This window comes from Mytilus trossulus, chromosome 9 (genome assembly GCF_036588685.1).
Source record: "Mytilus trossulus isolate FHL-02 chromosome 9, PNRI_Mtr1.1.1.hap1, whole genome shotgun sequence".
In the NCBI taxonomy this organism is placed as follows: Eukaryota; Metazoa; Mollusca; class Bivalvia; order Mytilida; family Mytilidae; genus Mytilus; species Mytilus trossulus.
This window is the reverse complement of record NC_086381.1, coordinates 78,129,080-78,152,066: the sequence shown is the minus strand read 5'-3', so window position 1 is coordinate 78,152,066 and position 22,987 is coordinate 78,129,080. Positions and strand designations below refer to the sequence as shown.

General features: G+C 33.2%; 1 protein-coding gene across 1 annotated transcript; it reads right to left on the bottom strand.

The window, feature by feature from the left end:
* Positions 1-226: 226 nt before the first annotated feature.
* On the bottom strand, positions 227-4,147 carry LOC134684956 (uncharacterized protein K02A2.6-like). The gene is made up of 4 exons (XM_063544279.1): positions 3,474-4,147; positions 2,433-3,287; positions 1,805-2,063; positions 227-1,639 (listed from the first exon to the last, which is right to left on the bottom strand). The coding sequence occupies exons 1-4, from the start codon at positions 4,145-4,147 to the stop codon at positions 227-229; spliced, it is 3,201 nt and encodes a 1,066-aa protein (XP_063400349.1).
* Positions 4,148-22,987: the final 18,840 nt, after the last annotated feature.

Sequence of the window (22,987 nt, the reverse complement as noted above, 5' to 3'; positions counted from 1 at the left end):
AGAACTTTATAGTCTGTGATAAATGTAAATTATTCGGTACGCGTACTGTAATGTCAATATAATAAGTGGATCGTCTGATCAATCTGATAAGGCTATCATTACGAGTGTGAATAGTAAATTCCACAAAATTGATTTGTATCATAAATTCACAAACATATAAATCAACATCAAACCTAACTGATACATCAGAAAGAGCACAGGATTATTATGCCTGTAACACAGCTCTTTAACGTACATAATCATCGAGATGTTTCGATGTTTGTTTTGCTCGTGATGATCTTCTCAATGGTGTGTTTGGTATGTCATCATCAATGATTTCTTCTATTTCCTCATCCGTCATTATGTTAGATTTCCCAACCTTTTTGAAGTGTGACGAATTGCGAGTGATATCTTTTTGTTGTTCGTTCGTTGCCGTAATCATACTACCCTTTTTATTCTTAATTGTTAATGGTTGAGGATTGTACGGGGTAGATAGTTTATCTTTCTTTTCCTGTTTAACTAGTACGGTATCTCCTACTGTAAAATCAGGTACTTTTACTGAATGTTTTTTCTCGAAGTATGATTTCATTTTAATTTTGTTCTTGTGGTCTTCTTTTCGAACTTCACTGTCGGCTTGGTTATTTATTGAACTGTTCTGCATTTTTGTATTGATCTTCCTTCCAAATAAAAGTTCTGCCGGGGACACGTTAGTTGTTGAGTGTGGTGTTGCTCTATAATTGCGAAGAAATGTGTGTATTTCTTGCTTCCAACTGCGATGTTCCGTTTGAGCTGCACGAATTGCTTTCCCTATAGTTCTCATGAATCTTTCACTTTCCGCGTTAGCGCGAGGCCATAACGGAGTTATTTTGCGGTGCTTAAAACCCATGTTATCTGCAAAATTTCGGAACTCTCCTGAATTAAACGGCGGTCCGTTGTCTGTTTTCCGTTCTTTCGGTATTCCAAAAATTGAGAAAGTTTTGTCTAATAGAGGTATGACAGATTTTGCGGTTAAACTGGTTAAGGTTTCTATTACAGGATACCTTGAGTATTCATCAATTATTACCATAACGTAATATCCATTCGGAAATGGTCCACAAAAGTCCATGCTGAGATTCTCCCATACATTATTCGGTATCTCAGACATTTGTAACGGTTCGAAAACATTTTTCGGGGTTGACGCTAAACATGGTATACATGATTTACACGTTTGTTCTACTAGTTTGTCTATTCCAGGGAAGTATACCTTTTCACGTAATAACTGTTTTGTACGTACTATGCCCTGATGTCCTTCATGTGCAAGGTCAATTACACGCATCTGTAACTCTTTCGGAATGACAATTCTATTATCATGAAGTATGATCTCCATATCATTAACGGGAACGATTGTTAATTCGTATCTTAATCTTGAGAATGTATCTAGCGTATTACTCTCATACTTGTCCCACCTGTTTGATTTTAATGCAGTAATTACGGTTTGCAGATCTTTATCTTTTTGTGTACTTTCAGCTATCTCATTAAGGGTCATTGCCTTCGGCACAGCGTTGTCAGTTAAATATCGGACATATTCTTCAGCTAATTGAGAATGTTTACATGCGATTGATGTATTCGGTGTCGGATGTCTTGATAAATAATCAGCTGCGTTCACCTTTCCTGGTTTATACTGTACTTTGAAATTATATCACTGTAATCTTAATCTCCATCTTTCAATTCGTGCTGGTGTTTTTGCCTTTGGACTGTTGAATATAGTTTCAAGCGGTTGGTGATCGGATACCAATGTAAATGATTGTCAGTACAAATAAAGGTGAAAATGTTCAATTGCCCATACAATTGCTAATGCTTCCTTTTCTGTTTGCGAATAGCGTGTTTCAACGTCTGTCAATGATCGGCTTGCGTATGCGATAATTTTTCCATTTTGTATTAATAATCCAGCTAATCCAACGGGACTTGCATCTACTATCAACATTGTTTCTTTGTTAGGGTCAAAGTATGACATCACACGGTCAGCAACAAGTTCATTCTTTAGCTTGTCAAATGATTCCTGTTGTTCAGATGTCCATTCCCATTTAGAATCCTGCTTTGTTAATCTGCGGAGCGGTTCAGTAATAGTTGAGTAATTTGGAATGAAACGTCATACATAATTGGTCATTGCTAAGAAACTACGAATTTCACTTACGTCTTTCGGTATTGTCGTGTTCCTGATAGCGCTTATTTTTCTTGGATCGGCTGATATGCCATCTGCACTGAAAATATGACCATAGAATTCAAGTTTGTTCTTATTAAATTCACATTTTGCCTTATTCAATGTCAAGTTCTTCTCTTTAAGTCGTGCAAATAATTTTTCCAATCGTTTATCATGTTCGTCCTGGTTCCTTCCAAATACGATAATATCATCGGATATATTTCGGACTCCTTCTAATCATTCAAGTGCATTACTCAGTGTGTTTTGGAATAACTCTGCGGCTGATGAAACACTAAAACTGAGTCGTTTATATCTCCGCAATCCTACGTGTGTCGTGAAGGTTGTGATGTTCCGGGATTCTTCGTTTAACTCCAATTGATGATATCCACTTCGAAGGTCCATTTTCGAGAATACTTTAGATCCGTTTAAATCCAAGATCATATCATCGAGTGTTGGTGTAATATGACGTGAACGCAAAATAGCTTTGTTCGGTTCCCTCATATCCACGCATAATCGAATTTCGTTCTTGTTTTTCGGTTTATGGGCCAAAACTATCGGGGACACCCAAGGTGTTGGTCCATCCACCTTTTCTATTATATCCTGTTTTTCGAGTTTCTCGAGTTCTGCTTCTACCTGCTTTCGAATGTGAAACGGTATACGCCTATGTGGTTGTATTACTGGTCTTATACTTCCATCAATATGAATTTCAACTTTTTCATCTTTTAATTTTCCAATTCCATTGAACACATCGCTATATTTATTGCATAATATTTCATGTTTATCTGCTACTGCCGAAATGACTGGCACTATGCTTAAGTCAACAGATGTGTCATAGCACAATAAATTCCCGTATCTTCCTTTCATCGCATACACCGGTGCGGTTTTTATTTTATGGTCAGTCTCTATCGTAGCGTGAAATTTTCCCATTAATTTCAAGTTTTTGTCTGATCCATATGCGAAGACTTTAGTGTCAGCGTGAGAAAGTTTGGGTTTACACTTGATGTTCTCGAATGTGCTTTCATCAATAACATTAATACTTGATCCTGTATCAATTAAAATATCCACATTAGAATTATTGATTTTCACGTTTATTTTCGGTTGTCCTTTCTGTACTTTATCACAGTATTTTCTCGTAATCCAAAAACGTAACAATCGTCAGAACTGCTATCACGATCATCATCATGTTCGTAATTGTCAACTTTGTTTTACTTTTCTTTTAAAAGTACTAGTTCCGTCCATACGTTTAGATCTACACACAGAAGCGAAATGATTCAACTTTTTACATGAGTTGCAACTTTTTCCAAATGCCGGACACTTGTTTGCATGTGGAAAGTCACCTCCACAGTTTCTGCAAGTACCAGTAGTTCTTTTCTTTACGTTTTGGTCAGTTTGTGTCTGTAGAAATCGTGGTCCGTTTCTACGTTTTCCAACTCCTTTTCTAACAGCATTTGCGGATTGTTTGTCTGATTGTTCAATTTCTGATGCCTGTTTTTCGGAAAGTTCTAACGCTCTGGCTGATGAAATTAATCCTTCAAGGGTCGTGTCTTCCCTAAGAGCCTTTCGTCTTAGTCTAGTTGAATGACAACCTTGGATAATTTGCGATTTTACTTCTTTAGATGTTTCAGTAAATTCACAGTTTACAGCTAGCTGGCGTAGTCTCGTGTGAAAACTGTCGATAGTTTCATCAGATGTTTGTTTGGCTTGCCTAAATTTGTAGATTTCGTATTCTGTATTCTTTTTCGGAGCAAAGTAAGCGGTTAACTTCTGTTTAGCGGCATCAACGTCTTCTCCTGTATTATCAAGGGTATCAAAGACTTCGTTGACATCTTCTCCAGCGTAATGCAGCAAGAGTGCTCTTTGTCGTTTGCTGTCCTTTATGTTTAATCCAATGAATAAATTTTCAAGTCTACTTATCCATTTACGCCACCTTATTTCAGCATTGTTTTCATGTACCGGAAAACTCGGAAAATTTGGCAAAGATGCAGCCATGGTTTAATTATCAGTGTCACTAATTAATAAATCCATAAAAATACATTTTTAACATTTCCAACTTTTGTTTTTATCCTCGTCGCCAATGTAACGTTGGTAGCCTATATATATTAAGTGAGAGACAAGCCATGTGTACTGATTAACATACTTTAATATAATGCTAGAGCTAACTAATCAACACAAATACATAAAGCAATAAGACGCGACCTTATCTGCTATGTCCATCAACACAATACGTGCGTGAACTCTGAACTCTATAGATATTTATGAATGAATGAAAGTTACAATATTACAGTAGTCACTATATAAACGCCTCATTTAGTCATTAGTTAAGCATGTTGTTTCGTTAAAAAGAACTATTTGATATGCCGGCTGAGTATTGGAACGCTATTTACAAGAAAGGGTACGAACATCCTTAGAGTTACGTCCCCGCTAAACGCAGGTCTTCATGTTTCAGCTCAGGATGTCCCAGTGAAGACATATTTTTTTTAAATCTTACTTAGAAATCAATGAAGTACAAAGTGGACAACATGAAAAAAAACTATGGAAATCTGAAGCACATCTTGACACTAACTCGTCTTCTGACAAATTCCGAACTGCATAGACATCAAATGAAGTTATTGGTTTCTTGAACAAAAGCCGTTCTTTTTAATATACGATATTTTATATCATATGTATTTGTTATTTTTCGAAAAGATAGGACCAATGGGAAAATAACCACATTTGATCTTCGTATAATGCTGACACATACATTTTGATAGTCCAATATTGCCACCATGACCTAAGTCATGCATAGACATGGCGATGAACTCCAGTATGAAGAATGAAAAAGTCTTACATAACATTGAAGCATTATTTATTCAAACAAAATGAAATACTAATAAGAATTGCAAGTGTGCCTTCTTGCATCTTAAAGAAGATGTTGAATGTACTGAAATAAGACAGTAGCCTAACTACAAAAATTTACCACAATGTATCTTTTAGCATGTTTAACAGTAAACATTATATTGGGTAAACATCACTGAGACGACAATCTAGCATCAAAAATAACTAACAGACATCTATGTACAAGTTTTACTATAAGATTAGATGAATAATATCCACATGACATCTGTTTTCACGTTTGACAGCAACGTAACAAAACCGTAGGCGAGCAGTTAGGCAAAAACATATCTACATGTATTTAATTAACTGTCACAAATTGAATTGAAGTAAAGTTAAGTTAAGTTACACTTAATATAGCACATTTTTTTTAACCTCCGGCTGTGGGGTGAGAACTTGGGATGTTGCTGCTGTCAGTCGCTCATCTTACCGCTGCGCCACAGACACTATTGTCAAAGTTTATAAAAATTAAAGTATTTAACATTACTGCATGTTCAAGAAAAGTCAAATAAATTATACATGATAATAATTCTTGCTTTCAGCTTTCTTTTGTCTAAGGAAGTTTTGATATGATTTGCAAGGGCCTTAATTTGAAGCACGAATAAGAGATAATATTTTAGTGTCTGCTATTTTTTTTTATCATAAATCGAGCATTTGTATCGTGTGTTTAAGGCTATTAATAAATAAATTAATGAATGGAGTTGGCAGATAAATATAGGAATTATTGTTTATTGTTTTTAAATGAATTTTGTTTTTGCTATAATAACCTCAAATCTGTGATACAGTTGTAATATATGCCGCTGAACAAAACGCCTTATGAGTAACAACTGCGACCTTGCTAGAGAACGAACAATTTTTTCTATTGACATGTACAAATTAAGAGGAGGAAGAGATATTTTTCACTTAATTATAAGGAATTAATGTAGAGGTTTTGAATTAATAGCGGGAAAAGAATTGAAGGTTGGACTTGTGCTGGATGGGACGTATGACCATGTGTGGGTTTACCCTTTCTTTAAGTCATTACTATTGCAAGACTTAGAAAGGTTTAGTTTTCATTAAGTACGTTTTCAAACTTTACCACGACACATTACTAGTTAGTATATTTGTTTCTACAAGAAAAGGGTGTTTTCTTTGTCCAATAATTGCAAAATTTCTGTTATGTATAAAGTAGTCACTATTTAAACGCCTCATTTAGTCATTAGTTAAGCATGTTGTTTCGTTAAAAAGAACTATTTGATATGCCGGCTGAGTATTGGAACGCTATTTACAAGAAAGGGTACGAACATCCTTAGAGTTACGTCCCCGCTAAACGCAGGTCTTCATGTTTCAGCTCTGGATGTCCCAGTGAAGACATATTTTTTTTAAATCTTACTTAGAAATAAATGAAGTACAAAGTGGACAACATGAAAAAAACTATGGAAATCTGAATTTTTGGAGTGTTAAAAATTCTTTAGAGGTTTTAGATAAAATACATGCTTTCAATGGTCCTTACAATTCTGTTGACAGTTATGATTTTTCTACTCTGTACACTACACTTCCACACAATCTTATAAAGAAAAAGTTTTTGTATTTGATAAAATGGTCTTTCGAAAAATCTCATTGTAATTTTATTTGCTGTAACTCGTTTAAGGCCTTTTTCTGTAACGAAAAAGGAAAGTATTCTAGATACACTTACTGGAAATGTGAGGATATGATTGAAGCTTTAAACTTTCTGCTTGATAACATTTATGTACGTTTCGGCGATAAAGTGTATCGTCAGGTAGTAGGTATTCCTATGGGCACCAACTGTGCCCCTTTAATAGCAGATTTATTTCTATATTGCTATGAATCTCAGTTTATGACCAAACTCAGTAAAGACCCATCATTGTTACATTTGGTTGATACATTCAAAAATACCTACCATTATTTGGATGATATTTTTTCGTTGAATAATCCAGAGTTCTCTAAATATACTTCAGAAATTTACCCAAACGAACTTACTTTAACTAAATCTAACATAAACAGCAGCAGTTGTCCTTTTCTAGATTTAGACATTTCAATTTCAAACGGGAAACTTCACACTAAAATTTACGACAAAAGAGACGATTTTTCATTTCCTATTGTTAATTTTCCTTTTTTAGACGGCGATGTGCCTTTGGCTCCATCATACGGTGTTTATATATCGCAACTCGTTCGGTTTGCCCGTGTGTGTTCTGATGTCATAGATTTTAACGAACGTAATCAATGCATCACTGGTAAATTGTTGTGTCAGGGATTTCGATACCATAAATTACTTAAAACTTTTACTAAATTCTTTCATAGATACAAAGATTTGATTAGTAAATTTGGCTATACCTGTAGAAAGCTTATTAAAGATGGTATTTCTCATCCTAAATTTTATGGTAATATTGTACTTAAAGCGAGGAAATCACTATGTGATCATTGTAAACTCATCGAACCTTTAAACAAACTTATAAGTAAGGGTTATCGTACCAATATTGTAATTAGATCTCTGAATATAGTTCACATTGGCACTAATATTGATTTTGTCATTAGCAAATTAAAACATAACTAAATTTCATTATCTTTTGAGGCGAGATGTATAGGGGACACAGCCACGTTAACTTTTATTTCTATAGAAGTCGCTCTTCACTATACTACTACCTGTCGATACATTTATTTTTGGCATTGCACAAGTCATGTCTTCTTTGACTATTAATGACGTTAAAATACTAAATCCCTGTGATGTGTTTTAGTCGATTTTAGTCTCTGATGCATGATTTTTTACTATTAATTGGTTTTGGCTTTTAACTAGCTGTCAGTAACTGCGTGTACTCTCAAATCGTATTTACTTGTTAATTCGACCTGTTGATACTGTTTATAATGCTTTTTTGTCATTTTTAATTTATATGGATCTTGGCTGTATACCAGCTTTGATTATTTGTAATATCTTCAATTTTTCACTTATTCTTACAACATTTGTATAAACTTCAAGATTATAAAAAACCGGTTTTTTTTCTAAAGTGAACATTGATTGGTTAAATATTTCTCAGTGTGTTTGAATTTGTTTGATAGCCTTTTGGTCATGACTGTTTGTCTCTAATATTTAATTAACTGTGCATTTGTATTCAGATATCGCAGATCAAATTTATTCGTTCTTTGTGTAATCATACGTTTTTTGATTGAGTTAAGTCTGCTAATTGATATTTTATCGTATGTTTTTATATGTTGTGATGTTATGCTATTGTTTCAGAAAAAGGGAGAAGGTTTGGGCCCATTAAAACGTTTAATCCCGCTGCAAATGTTTGCACCTGTCCTAAGTCAGGAATCTGATGTACAGTAGTTGTCGTTTGTTTATGTAATATATACGTGTTTCTCGTTTCTCGTTTTGTTTATATAGATTAGACCGTTGGTTTTCCCGTTTGAATGGTTTTACACTAGTAATTTTGGGGCCCTTTATAGCTTGTTGTTCGGTGTGAGCCAAGGCTCCGTGTTGAAGGCCGTACTTTAACCTATAATGGTTTAATTTTTAAATTGTTATTTGGATGGAGAGTTGTCTCATTGGCACTCACACCACATCTTCCTATATCTATGGAAATCTGAAGCACATCTTGACACTAACTCGTCTTCTGACAAATTCCGAACTGCATAGACATCAAATGAAGTTATTGGTTTCTTGAACAAAAGCCGTTCATTTTAATATACGATAGTTTATATCATATGTATTTGTTATTTTTCGAGAAGATAGGACCAATGGGAAAATAACCACATTTGATCTTCGTATAATGCTGACACATACATTTTGATAGTCCAATATTGCCACCATGACCTAAGTCATGCATAGACATGGCGATGAACTCCAGTATGAAGAATGAAAAAGTCTTACATAACATTACAGCATTATTTATTCAAACAAAATGAAATACTAATAAGAATTGCAAGTGTGCCTTCTTGCATCTTAAAGAAGATGTTGAATGTACTGAAATAAGACAGTAGCCTAACTACAAAAATTTACCACAATGTATCTTTTAGCATGTTTAACAGTAAACATTATATTGGGTAAACATCACTGAGACGACAATCTAGCATCAAAAATAACTAACAGACATCTATGTACAAGTTTTACTATAAGATTAGATGAATAATATCCACATGACATCTGTTTTCAAGTTTGACAGCAACGTAACAAAACCGTAGGCGAGCAGTTAGACAAAAACATATCTACATGTATTTAATTAACTGTCACAAATTGAATTGAAGTAAAGTTAAGTTAAGTTACATTTAATATAGCACACTTTTTTAACCTCCGGCTGTGGGGTGAGATCTTGGGATGTTGCTGCCGTCAGTCGCTCATCTTACCGCTGCGCCACAGACACTATTGTCAAAGTTTATAAAAATTAAAGTATTTAACATTACTGCATGTTCAAGAAAAGTCAAATAAATTATACATGATAATAATTCTTGCTTTCAGCTTTCTTTTGTCTAAGGAAGTTTTGATATGATTTGCAAGGGCTTTAATTTGAAGCACGAATAAGAGATAATATTTTAGTGTCTGCTATTTTTTTTTATCATAAATCGAGCATTTGTATCGTGTGTTTAAGGCTATTAATAAATAAATTAATGAATGGAGTTGGCAGATAAATATAGGAATTATTGTTTATTGTTTTTAAATGAATTTTGTTTTTGCTATAATAACCTCAAATCTGTGATACAGTTGTAATATATGCCGCTGAACAAAACGCCTTATGAGTAACAACTGCGACCTTGCTAGAGAACGAACAATTTTGTCTATTGACATGTACAAATTAAGAGGAGGAAGAGATATTTTTCACTTAATTATAAGGAATTAATGTAGAGGTTTTGAATTAATAGCGGGAAAAGAATTGAAGGTTGGACTTGTGCTGGATGGGACGTATGACCATGTGTGGGTTTACCCTTTCTTTAAGTCATTACTATTGCAAGACTTAGAAAGGTTTAGTTTTCATTAAGTACGTTTTCAAACTTTACCACGACACATTACTATTTAGTATATTTGTTTCTACAAGAAAAGGGTGTTTTCTTTGTCCAATAATTGCAAAATTTCTGTTATGTATAAAGTAGTCACTATTTAAACGCCTCATTTAGTCATTAGTTAAGCATGTTGTTTCGTTAAAAAGAACTATTTGATATGCCGGCTGAGTATTGGAACGCTATTTACAAGAAAGGGTACGAACATCCTTAGAGTTACGTCCCCGCTAAACGCAGGTCTTCATGTTTCAGCTCTGGATGTCCCAGTGAAGACATATTTTATTTTTAAATCTTACTTAGAAATAAATGAAGTACAAAGTGGACAACATGAAAAAAACTATGGAAATCTGAAGCACATCTTGACACTAACTCGTCTTCTGACAAATTCCGAACTGCATAGACATCAAATGAAGTTATTGGTTTCTTGAACAAAAGCCGTTCTTTTTAATATACGATATTTTATATCATATGTATTTGTTATTTTTCGAGAAGATAGGACCAATGGGAAAATAACCACATTTGATCTTCGTATAATGCTGACACATACATTTTGATAGTCCAATATTGCCACCATGACCTAAGTCATGCATAGACATGGCGATGAACTCCAGTATGAAGAATGAAAAAGTCTTACATAACATTACAGCATTATTTATTCAAACAAAATGAAATACTAATAAGAATTGCAAGTGTGCCTTCTTGCATCTTAAAGAAGATGTTGAATGTACTGAAATAAGACAGTAGCCTAACTACAAAAATTTACCACAATGTATCTTTTAGCATGTTTAACAGTAAACATTATATTGGGTAAACATCACTGAGACGACAATCTAGCATCAAAAATAACTAACAGACATCTATGTACAAGTTTTACTATAAGATTAGATGAATAATATCCACATGACATCTGTTTTCAAGTTTGACAGCAACGTAACAAAACCGTAGGCGAGCAGTTAGGCAAAAACATATCTACATGTATTTAATTAACTGTCACACATTGAATTGAAGTAAAGTTAAGTTAAGTTACATTTAATATAGCACACTTTTTTTAACCTCCGGCTGTGGGGTGAGAACTTGGGATGTTGCTGCTGTCAGTCGCTCATCTTACCGCTGCGCCACAGACACTATTGTCAAAGTTTATAAAAATTAAAGTATTTAACATTACTGCATGTTCAAGAAAAGTCAAATAAATTATACATGATAATAATTCTTGCTTTCAGCTTTCTTTTGTCTAAGGAAGTTTTGATATGATTTGCAAGGGCCTTAATTTGAAGCACGAATAAGAGATAATATTTTAGTGTCTGCTATTTTTTTTTATCATAAATCAAGCATTTGTATCGTGTGTTTAAGGCTATTAATAAATAAATTAATGAATGGAGTTGGCAGATAAATATAGGAATTATTGTTTATTGTTTTTAAATGAATTTTGTTTTTGCTATAATAACCTCAAATCTGTGATACAGTTGTAATATATGCCGCTGAACAAAACGCCTTATGAGTAACAACTGCGACCTTGCTAGAGAACGAACAATTTTGTCTATTGACATGTACAAATTAAGAGGAGGAAGAGATATTTTTCACTTAATTATAAGGAATTAATGTAGAGGTTTTGAATTAATAGCGGGAAAAGAATTGAAGGTTGGACTTGTGCTGGATGGGACGTATGACCATGTATGGGTTTACCCTTTCTTTAAGTCATTACTATTGCAAGACTTAGAAAGGTTTAGTTTTCATTAAGTACGTTTTCAAACTTTACCACGACACATTACTATTTAGTATATTTGTTTCTACAAGAAAAGGGTGTTTTCTTTGTCCAATAATTGCAAAATTTCTGTTATGTATAAAGAAGTCACTATTTAAACGCCTCATTTAGTCATTAGTTAAGCATGTTGTTTCGTTAAAAAGAACTATTTGATATGCCGGCTGAGTATTGGAACGCTATTTACAAGAAAGGGTACGAACATCCTTAGAGTTACGTCCCCGCTAAACGCAGGTCTTCATGTTTCAGCTCTGGATGTCCCAGTGAAGACATATTTTTTTTTAAATCTTACTTAGAAATAAATGAAGTACAAAGTGGACAACATGAAAAAAACTATGGAAATCTGAAGCACATCTTGACACTAACTCGTCTTCTGACAAATTCCGAACTGCATAGACATCAAATGAAGTTATTGGTTTCTTGAACAAAAGCCGTTCTTTTTAATATACGATATTTTATATCATATGTATTTGTTATTTTTCGAGAAGATAGGACCAATGGGAAAATAACCACATTTGATCTTCGTATAATGCTAACACATACATTTTGATAGTCCAATATTGCCACCATGACCTAAGTCATGCATAGACATGGCGATGAACTCCAGTATGAAGAATGAAAAAGTCTTACATAACATTACAGCATTATTTATTCAAACAAAATGAAATACTAATAAGAATTGCAAGTGTGCCTTCTTGCATCTTAAAGAAGATGTTGAATGTACTGAAATAAGACAGTAGCCTAACTACAAAAATTTACCACAATGTATCTTTTATCATGTTTAACAGTAAACATTATATTGGGTAAACATCACTGAGACGACAATCTAGCATCAAAAATAACTAACAGACATCTATGTACAAGTTTTACTATAAGATTAGATGAATAATATCCACATGACATCTGTTTTCAAGTTTGACAGCAACGTAACAAAACCGTAGGCGAGCAGTTAGGCAAAAACATATCTACATGTATTTAATTAACTGTCACACATTGAATTGAAGTAAAGTTAAGTTAAGTTACATTTAATATAGCACACTTTTTTTAACCTCCGGCTGTGGGGTGAGAACTTGGGATGTTGCTGCTGTCAGTCGCTCATCTTACCGCTGCGCCACAGACACTATTGTCAAAGTTTATAAAAATTAAAGTATTTAACATTACTGCATGTTCAAGAAAAGTCAAATAAATTATACATGATAATAATTCTTGCTTTCAGCTTTCTTTTGTCTAAGGAAGTTTTGATATGATTTGCAAGGGCCTTAATTTGAAGCACGAATAAGAGATAATATTTTAGTGTCTGCTATTTTTTTTTATCATAAATGAAGCATTTGTATCGTGTGTTTAAGGCTATTAATAAATAAATTAATGAATGGAGTTGGCAGATAAATATAGGAATTATTGTTTATTGTTTTTAAATGAATTTTGTTTTTGCTATAATAACCTCAAATCTGTGATACAGTTGTAATATATGCCGCTGAACAAAACGCCTTATGAGTAACAACTGCGACCTTGCTAGAGAACGAACAATTTTGTCTATTGACATGTACAAATTAAGAGGAGGAAGAGATATTTTTCACTTAATTATAAGGAATTAATGTAGAGGTTTTGAATTAATAGCGGGAAAAGAATTGAAGGTTGGACTTGTGCTGGATGGGACGTATGACCATGTGTGGGTTTACCCTTTCTTTAAGTCATTACTATTGCAAGACTTAGAAAGGTTTAGTTTTCATTAAGTACGTTTTCAAACTTTACCACGACACATTACTATTTAGTATATTTGTTTCTACAAGAAAAGGGTGTTTTCTTTGTCCAATAATTGCAAAATTTCTGTTATGTATAAAGAAGTCACTATTTAAACGCCTCATTTAGTCATTAGTTAAGCATGTTGTTTCGTTAAAAAGAACTATTTGATATGCCGGCTGAGTATTGGAACGCTATTTACAAGAAAGGGTACGAACATCCTTAGAGTTACGTCCCCGCTAAACGCAGGTCTTCATGTTTCAGCTCTGGATGTCCCAGTGAAGACATATTTTTTTTTAAATCTTACTTAGAAATAAATGAAGTACAAAGTGGACAACATGAAAAAAACTATGGAAATCTGAAGCACATCTTGACACTAACTCGTCTTCTGACAAATTCCGAACTGCATAGACATCAAATGAAGTTATTGGTTTCTTGAACAAAAGCCGTTCTTTTTAATATACGATATTTTATATCATATGTATTTGTTATTTTTCGAGAAGATAGGACCAATGGGAAAATAACCACATTTGATCTTCGTATAATGCTGACACATACATTTTGATAGTCCAATATTGCCACCATGACCTAAGTCATGCATAGACATGGCGATGAACTCCAGTATGAAGAATGAAAAAGTCTTACATAACATTACAGCATTATTTATTCAAACAAAATGAAATACTAATAAGAATTGCAAGTGTGCCTTCTTGCATCTTAAAGAAGATGTTGAATGTACTGAAATAAGACAGTAGCCTAACTACAAAAATTTACCACAATGTATCTTTTATCATGTTTAACAGTAAACATTATATTGGGTAAACATCACTGAGACGACAATCTAGCATCAAAAATAACTAACAGACATCTATGTACAAGTTTTACTATAAGATTAGATGAATAATATCCACATGACATCTGTTTTCAAGTTTGACAGCAACGTAACAAAACCGTAGGCGAGCAGTTAGGCAAAAACATATCTACATGTATTTAATTAACTGTCACACATTGAATTGAAGTAAAGTTAAGTTAAGTTACATTTAATATAGCACACTTTTTTTAACCTCCGGCTGTGGGGTGAGAACTTGGGATGTTGCTGCTGTCAGTCGCTCATCTTACCGCTGCGCCACAGACACTATTGTCAAAGTTTATAAAAATTAAAGTATTTAACATTACTGCATGTTCAAGAAAAGTCAAATAAATTATACATGATAATAATTCTTGCTTTCAGCTTTCTTTTGTCTAAGGAAGTTTTGATATGATTTGCAAGGGCCTTAATTTGAAGCACGAATAAGAGATAATATTTTAGTGTCTGCTATTTTTTTTTATCATAAATCAAGCATTTGTATCGTGTGTTTAAGGCTATTAATAAATAAATTAATGAATGGAGTTGGCAGATAAATATAGGAATTATTGTTTATTGTTTTTAAATGAATTTTGTTTTTGCTATAATAACCTCAAATCTGTGATACAGTTGTAATATATGCCGCTGAACAAAACGCCTTATGAGTAACAACTGCGACCTTGCTAGAGAACGAACAATTTTGTCTATTGACATGTACAAATTAAGAGGAGGAAGAGATATTTTTCACTTAATTATAAGGAATTAATGTAGAGGTTTTGAATTAATAGCGGGAAAAGAATTGAAGGTTGGACTTGTGCTGGATGGGACGTATGACCATGTGTGGGTTTACCCTTTCTTTAAGTCATTACTATTGCAAGACTTAGAAAGGTTTAGTTTTCATTAAGTACGTTTTCAAACTTTACCACGACACATTACTATTTAGTATATTTGTTTCTACAAGAAAAGGGTGTTTTCTTTGTCCAATAATTGCAAAATTTCTGTTATGTATAAAGAAGTCACTATTTAAACGCCTCATTTAGTCATTAGTTAAGCATGTTGTTTCGTTAAAAAGAACTATTTGATATGCCGGCTGAGTATTGGAACGCTATTTACAAGAAAGGGTACGAACATCCTTAGAGTTACGTCCCCGCTAAACGCAGGTCTTCATGTTTCAGCTCTGGATGTCCCAGTGAAGACATATTTTTTTTTAAATCTTACTTAGAAATAAATGAAGTACAAAGTGGACAACATGAAAAAAACTATGGAAATCTGAAGCACATCTTGACACTAACTCGTCTTCTGACAAATTCCGAACTGCATAGACATCAAATGAAGTTATTGGTTTCTTGAACAAAAGCCGTTCTTTTTAATATACGATATTTTATATCATATGTATTTGTTATTTTTCGAGAAGATAGGACCAATGGGAAAATAACCACATTTGATCTTCGTATAATGCTGACACATACATTTTGATAGTCCAATATTGCCACCATGACCTAAGTCATGCATAGACATGGCGATGAACTCCAGTATGAAGAATGAAAAAGTCTTACATAACATTACAGCATTATTTATTCAAACAAAATGAAATACTAATAAGAATTGCAAGTGTGCCTTCTTGCATCTTAAAGAAGATGTTGAATGTACTGAAATAAGACAGTAGCCTAACTACAAAAATTTACCACAATGTATCTTTTATCATGTTTAACAGTAAACATTATATTGGGTAAACATCACTGAGACGACAATCTAGCATCAAAAATAACTAACAGACATCTATGTACAAGTTTTACTATAAGATTAGATGAATAATATCCACATGACATCTGTTTTCAAGTTTGACAGCAACGTAACAAAACCGTAGGCGAGCAGTTAGGCAAAAACATATCTACATGTATTTAATTAACTGTCACACATTGAATTGAAGTAAAGTTAAGTTAAGTTACATTTAATATAGCACACTTTTTTTAACCTCCGGCTGTGGGGTGAGAACTTGGGATGTTGCTGCTGTCAGTCGCTCATCTTACCGCTGCGCCACAGACACTATTGTCAAAGTTTATAAAAATTAAAGTATTTAACATTACTGCATGTTCAAGAAAAGTCAAATAAATTATACATGATAATAATTCTTGCTTTCAGCTTTCTTTTGTCTAAGGAAGTTTTGATATGATTTGCAAGGGCCTTAATTTGAAGCACGAATAAGAGATAATATTTTAGTGTCTGCTATTTTTTTTTATCATAAATCAAGCATTTGTATCGTGTGTTTAAGGCTATTAATAAATAAATTAATGAATGGAGTTGGCAGATAAATATAGGAATTATTGTTTATTGTTTTTAAATGAATTTTGTTTTTGCTATAATAACCTCAAATCTGTGATACAGTTGTAATATATGCCGCTGAACAAAACGCCTTATGAGTAACAACTGCGACCTTGCTAGAGAACGAACAATTTTGTCTATTGACATGTACAAATTAAGAGGAGGAAGAGATATTTTTCACTTAATTATAAGGAATTAATGTAGAGGTTTTGAATTAATAGCGGGAAAAGAATTGAAGGTTGGACTTGTGCTGGATGGGACGTATGACCATGTGTGGGTTTACCCTTTCTTTAAGTCATTACTATTGCAAGACTTAGAAAGGTTTAGTTTTCATTAAGTACGTTTTCAAACTTTACCACGACACATTACTATTTAGTATATTTGTTTCTACAAGAAAAGGGTGTTTTCTTTGTCCAATAATTGCAAAATTTCTGTTATGTATAAAGAAGTCACTATTTAAACGCCTCATTTAGTCATTAGTTAAGCATGTTGTTTCGTTAAAAAGAACTATTTGATATGCCGGCTGAGTATTGGAACGCTATTTACAAGAAAGGGTACGAACATCCTTAGAGTTACGTCCCCGCTAAACGCAGGTCTTCATGTTTCAGCTCTGGATGTCCCAGTGAAGACATATTTTTTTTTTAAATCTTACTTAGAAATAAATGAAGTACAAAGTGGACAACATGAAAAAAACTATGGAAATCTGAAGCACATCTTGACACTAACTCGTCTTCTGACAAATTCCGAACTGCATAGACATCAAATGAAGTTATTGGTTTCTTGAACAAAAGCCGTTCATTTTAATATACGATATTTTATATCATATGTATTTGTTATTTTTCGAGAAGATAGGACCAATGGGAAAATAACCACATTTGATCTTCGTATAATGCTGACACATACATTTTGATAGTCCAATATTGCCACCATGACCTAAGTCATGCATAGACATGGCGATGAACTCCAGTATGAAGAATGAAAAAGTCTTACATAACATTACAGCATTATTTATTCAAACAAAATGAAATACTAATAAGAATTGTAAGTGTGCCTTCTTGCATCTTAAAGAAGATGTTGAATGTACTGAAATAAGACAGTAGCCTAACTACAAAAATTTACCACAATGTATCTTTTAGCATGTTTAACAGTAAACATTATATTGGGTAAACATCACTGAGACGACAATCTAGCATCAAAAATAACTAACAGACATCTATGTACAAGTTTTACTATAAGATTAGATGAATAATATCCACATGACATCTGTTTTCAAGTTTGACAGCAACGTAACAAAACCGTAGGCGAGCAGTTAGGCAAAAACATATCTACATGTATTTAATTAACTGTCACACATTGAATTGAAGTAAAGTTAAGTTAAGTTACATTTAATATAGCACACTTTTTTTAACCTCCGGCTGTGGGGTGAGAACTTGGGATGTTGCTGCTGTCAGTCGCTCATCTTACCGCTGCGCCACAGACACTATTGTCAAAGTTTATAAAAATTAAAGTATTTAACATTACTGCATGTTCAAGAAAAGTCAAATAAATTATACATGATAATAATTCTTGCTTTCAGCTTTCTTTTGTCTAAGGAAGTTTTGATATGATTTGCAAGGGCCTTAATTTGAAGCACGAATAAGAGATAATATTTTAGTGTCTGCTATTTTTTTTTATCATAAATCAAGCATTTGTATCGTGTGTTTAAGGCTATTAATAAATAAATTAATGAATGGAGTTGGCAGATAAATATAGGAATTCTTGTTTATTGTTTTTAAATGAATTTTGTTTTTGTTATAATAACCTCAAATCTGTGATACAGTTGTAATATATGCCGCTGAACAAAACGCCTTATGAGTAACAACTGCGACCTTGCTAGAGAACGAACAATTTTGTCTATTGACATGTACAAATTAAGAGGAGGAAGAGATATTTTTCACTTAATTATAAGGAATTAATGTAGAGGTTTTGAATTAATAGCGGGAAACGAATTGAAGGTTGGACTTGTGCTGGATGGGACGTATGACCATGTGTGGGTTTACCCTTTCTTTAAGTCATTACTATTGCAAGACTTAGAAAGGTTTAGTTTTCATTAAGTACGTTTTCAAACTTTACCACGACACATTACTATTTAGTATATTTGTTTCTACAAGAAAAGGGTGTTTTCTTTGTCCAATAATTGCAAAATTTCTGTTATGTATAAAGAAGTCACTATTTAAACGCCTCATTTAGTCATTAGTTAAGCATGTTGTTTCGTTAAAAAGAACTATTTGATATGCCGGCTGAGTATTGGAACGCTATTTACAAGAAAGGGTACGAACATCCTTAGAGTTACGTCCCCGCTAAACGCAGGTCTTCATGTTTCAGCTCTGGATGTCCCAGTGAAGACATATTTTTTTTTTAAATCTTACTTAGAAATAAATGAAGTACAAAGTGGACAACATGAAAAAAACTATGGAAATCTGAAGCACATCTTGACACTAACTCGTCTTCTGACAAATTCCGAACTGCATAGACATCAAATGAAGTTATTGGTTTCTTGAACAAAAGCCGTTCATTTTAATATACGATATTTTATATCATATGTATTTGTTATTTTTCGAGAAGATAGGACCAATGGGAAAATAACCACATTTGATCTTCGTATAATGCTGACACATACATTTTGATAGTCCAATATTGCCACCATGACCTAAGTCATGCATAGACATGGCGATGAACTCCAGTATGAAGAATGAAAAAGTCTTACATAACATTACAGCATTATTTATTCAAACAAAATGAAATACTAATAAGAATTGCAAGTGTGCCTTCTTGCATCTTAAAGAAGATGTTGAATGTACTGAAATAAGACAGTAGTTTAACTACAAAAAATTACCACAATGTATCTTTTAGCATGTTTAACAGTAAACATTATATTGGGTAAACATCACTGAGACGACAATCTAGCATCAAAAATAACTAACAGACATCTATGTACAAGTTTTACTATAAGATTAGATGAATAATATCCACATGACATCTGTTTTCAAGTTTGACAGCAACGTAACAAAACCGTAGGCGAGCAGTTAGGCAAAAACATATCTACATGTATTTAATTAACTTTCACAAATTGAATTGAAGTAAAGTTAAGTTAAGTTACATTTAATATAGCACACTTTTTTTAACCTCCGGCTGTGGGGTGAGAACTTGGGATGTTGCTGCTGTCAGTCGCTCATCTTACCGCTGCGCCACAGACACTATTGTCAAAGTTTATAAAAATTAAAGTATTTAACATTACTGCATGTTCAAGAAAAGTCAAATAAATTATACATGATAATAATTCTTGCTTTCAGCTTTCTTTTGTCTAAGGAAGTTTTGATATGATTTGCAAGGGCCTTAATTTGAAGCACGAATAAGAGATATTATTTTAGTGTCTGCTATTTTTTTTTATCATAAATCGAGCATTTGTATCGTGTGTTTAAGGCTATTAATAAATAAATTAATGAATGGAGTTGGCAGATAAATATAGGAATTATTGTTTATTGTTTTTAAATGAATTTTGTTTTTGCTATAATAACCTCAAATCTGTGATACAGTTGTAATATATGCCGCTGAACAAAACGCCTTATGAGTAACAACTGCGACCTTGCTAGAGAACGAACAATTTTGTCTATTGACATGTACAAATTAAGAGGAGGAAGAGATATTTTTCACTTAATTATAAGGAATTAATGTAGAGGTTTTGAATTAATAGCGGGAACAGAATTGAAGGTTGGACTTGTGCTGGATGGGACGTATGACCATGTGTGGGTTTACCCTTTCTTTAAGTCATTACTATTGCAAGACTTAGAAAGGTTTAGTTTTCATTAAGGAGGCTCGCGGGTATAAGATTTTCAAAAAAAGATTAAACATTTAATTTTCATTACAAATTCTATAAATTACCTTAAGTAGTTGGTACTTTGTCATATGGCACAAAAATAATTCCAAAAAATCAATTCGTGTTGTCCCCACCTGACTTTTTAAATGTAGATATCATTGAAAAAGCTCGAAATTATCTCCCTCTTGTGCAAAAATGCTATTTTTTGGCATTAAAATTGAAATATCTTTTTTTACTCATCGGTGACCTATATTTTTTATTGTTGTTTTCAAATAAGCTATACATAAACTAAATAATTGTAAAATTAAAGCGATTTATGTAACTAGGTTCTTTTTTAATTTCGATATTACCTCTTTTTCTCCTATTAGTTCAACAGAAAAAAGTACATTTACAAAAATGTATGTTTCTTTCGAAGGCAGATTGTGAGCGTAAATGATCGGTGATCCCTCTTTTTTATTTCATTTTTCTATAAGGTATAAGATCATTTATAGAAAAAAATAGCGAAATCTTATATTAAATAAAAAAAATGATTTAGACCCGCGAGCCCCCTTAAGTACGTTTTCAAACTTTACCACGACACATTACTATTTAGTATATTTGTTTCTACAAGAAAAGGGTGTTTTCTTTGTCCAATAATTGCAAAATTTCTGTTATGTATAAAGTAGTCACTATTTAAACGCCTCATTTAGTCATTAGTTAAGCATGTTGTTTCGTTAAAAAGAACTATTTGATATGCCGGCTGAGTATTGGAACGCTATTTACAAGAAAGGGTACGAACATCTTTAGAGTAACGTCCCCGCTAAACGCAGGTCTTCATGTTTCAGCTCTGGATGTCCCAGTGAAGACATATTTTCTTTAAATCTTACTTAGAAATAAACGAAGTACAAAGTGGACAACATGAAAAAAAATATGGAAATCTGAAGCACATCTTGACACTAACTCGTCTTCTGACAAATTCCGAACTGCATAGACATCAAATGAAGTTATTGGTTTCTTGAACAAAAGCCGTTCTTTTTAACATACGATATTTTATATCATATGTATTTGTTATTTTTCGAGAAGATAGGACCAATGGGAAAATAACCACATTTGATCTTTGCACTTGACAAAGGAGGCACCAATACATTTTCTGCAATATACAGACTAGTCAGTATTATTTGTGATGTAGCTCTTTTCCGTCTTTTCAAACCAGTTAGATCTGAACCTTTACATGAAGAAAAGAGGAGATTCCTTCCTGTTGATTTTGCCAATAGAGGAATCGATGCAATCAATATCTGCAACGTTCTACATCACAAGGAGGTAACATCTAAAATTCCTATTTATTTTCAAAATCAGTCTGTTCCTATTGTATCCTACAGTTACACCAAAACCATTGCACCTAAAATATTTAACTATAAACAGGCATTGCAGGACCTTGACTTAGAACAATACCTTAAAAACCCTCAGACATGTGACTGTTCCCACTCGCCTTATAATTACAGCCCCTCTGGTCATGTTATAACTGGGGATCTAAATATAATTCAACATGAAAATCTCCGAAAGGTGATTTCTCATGGTCCTAAGTTTAGAGAACCCCAACACATCAATTGGAACCATAACTTCAAAATAATTATGGATTCTATTGAGGACTACGCCAGAGCATGGGCTAAGCGAGAAGAAGTTGAACTGGACACTTTGTCAGAATGGGTTAAAACTATCAGGTCTCTGATAAAACGTCGCATTCACAAGTTAAAAAACTGTGTGAACGATCGACCAAAGTCCGTTTTCAGAGACAAAGAGGTCATGAAATGTCTATCAACTCTTCATGATAAGTATGTTGTTGTTCCTGCGGACAAAGCTTCAAATAATATTGTCTGTGTATGTAAATCGTATTACTACGAATGTCTTGTAAAAGAATTGGGTATAACGGAGCACTCAGGTAATCCCACATACAAAGACATATCATTTGACAAGGATGAGATTTTAGCAAATCATAAGTCCTTCATGGCTTCAATAAACATTACATTGAACACCAAATCGGAGGACTTACCTTGTTTGTATTGGATTCCAAAGCTTCATAAAATTCCGTACAAACAACGGTATATTGCTGGCTCATCTTCATGTTCCACTAAAGAATTGTCTATTAGATTGACTAAAATTCTGTCCGCAGTGAAAGAGGGTCTTCAGAAATACTGTGAAACTGTTTACTCGCGTAGTGGTATTAACCATATGTGGATTCTTAAAAATTCTAAAGAACTTCTAGACAATTTCAAATCTCGGTCTCTTTCTGAAATAAGTTCCATCAAAACTTTTGATTTTTCAACCCTGTATACCACCATTCCCCATGTAAAATTGAAAAATCGCCTAAAAGAAATTATCCACAATGCCTTTCAACATAAAAATGGTAGCATACGCTATAAATTTATTACTTTGGGATTTCATAAAGCATATTTCGTTAATAGTGACAAACAA

Excerpts from the sequence above, each read along its gene's own strand:
- LOC134684956 (XM_063544279.1), bottom strand. The coding sequence starts at position 4,147 with ATGGCTGCATCTTTGCCAAATTTTCCGAGTTTTCCGGTACATGAAAAC. Across the intron at positions 3,288-3,473 it reads GACTTTCCACATGCAAACAA|AAAATACTGTGATAAAGTAC; the intron begins GTGTCCGGCATT and ends TTGGATTACGAG. Across the intron at positions 1,640-1,804 it reads AAAAGGAAGCATTAGCAATT|TATAAACCAGGAAAGGTGAA; the intron begins GTATGGGCAATT and ends TTCAAAGTACAG.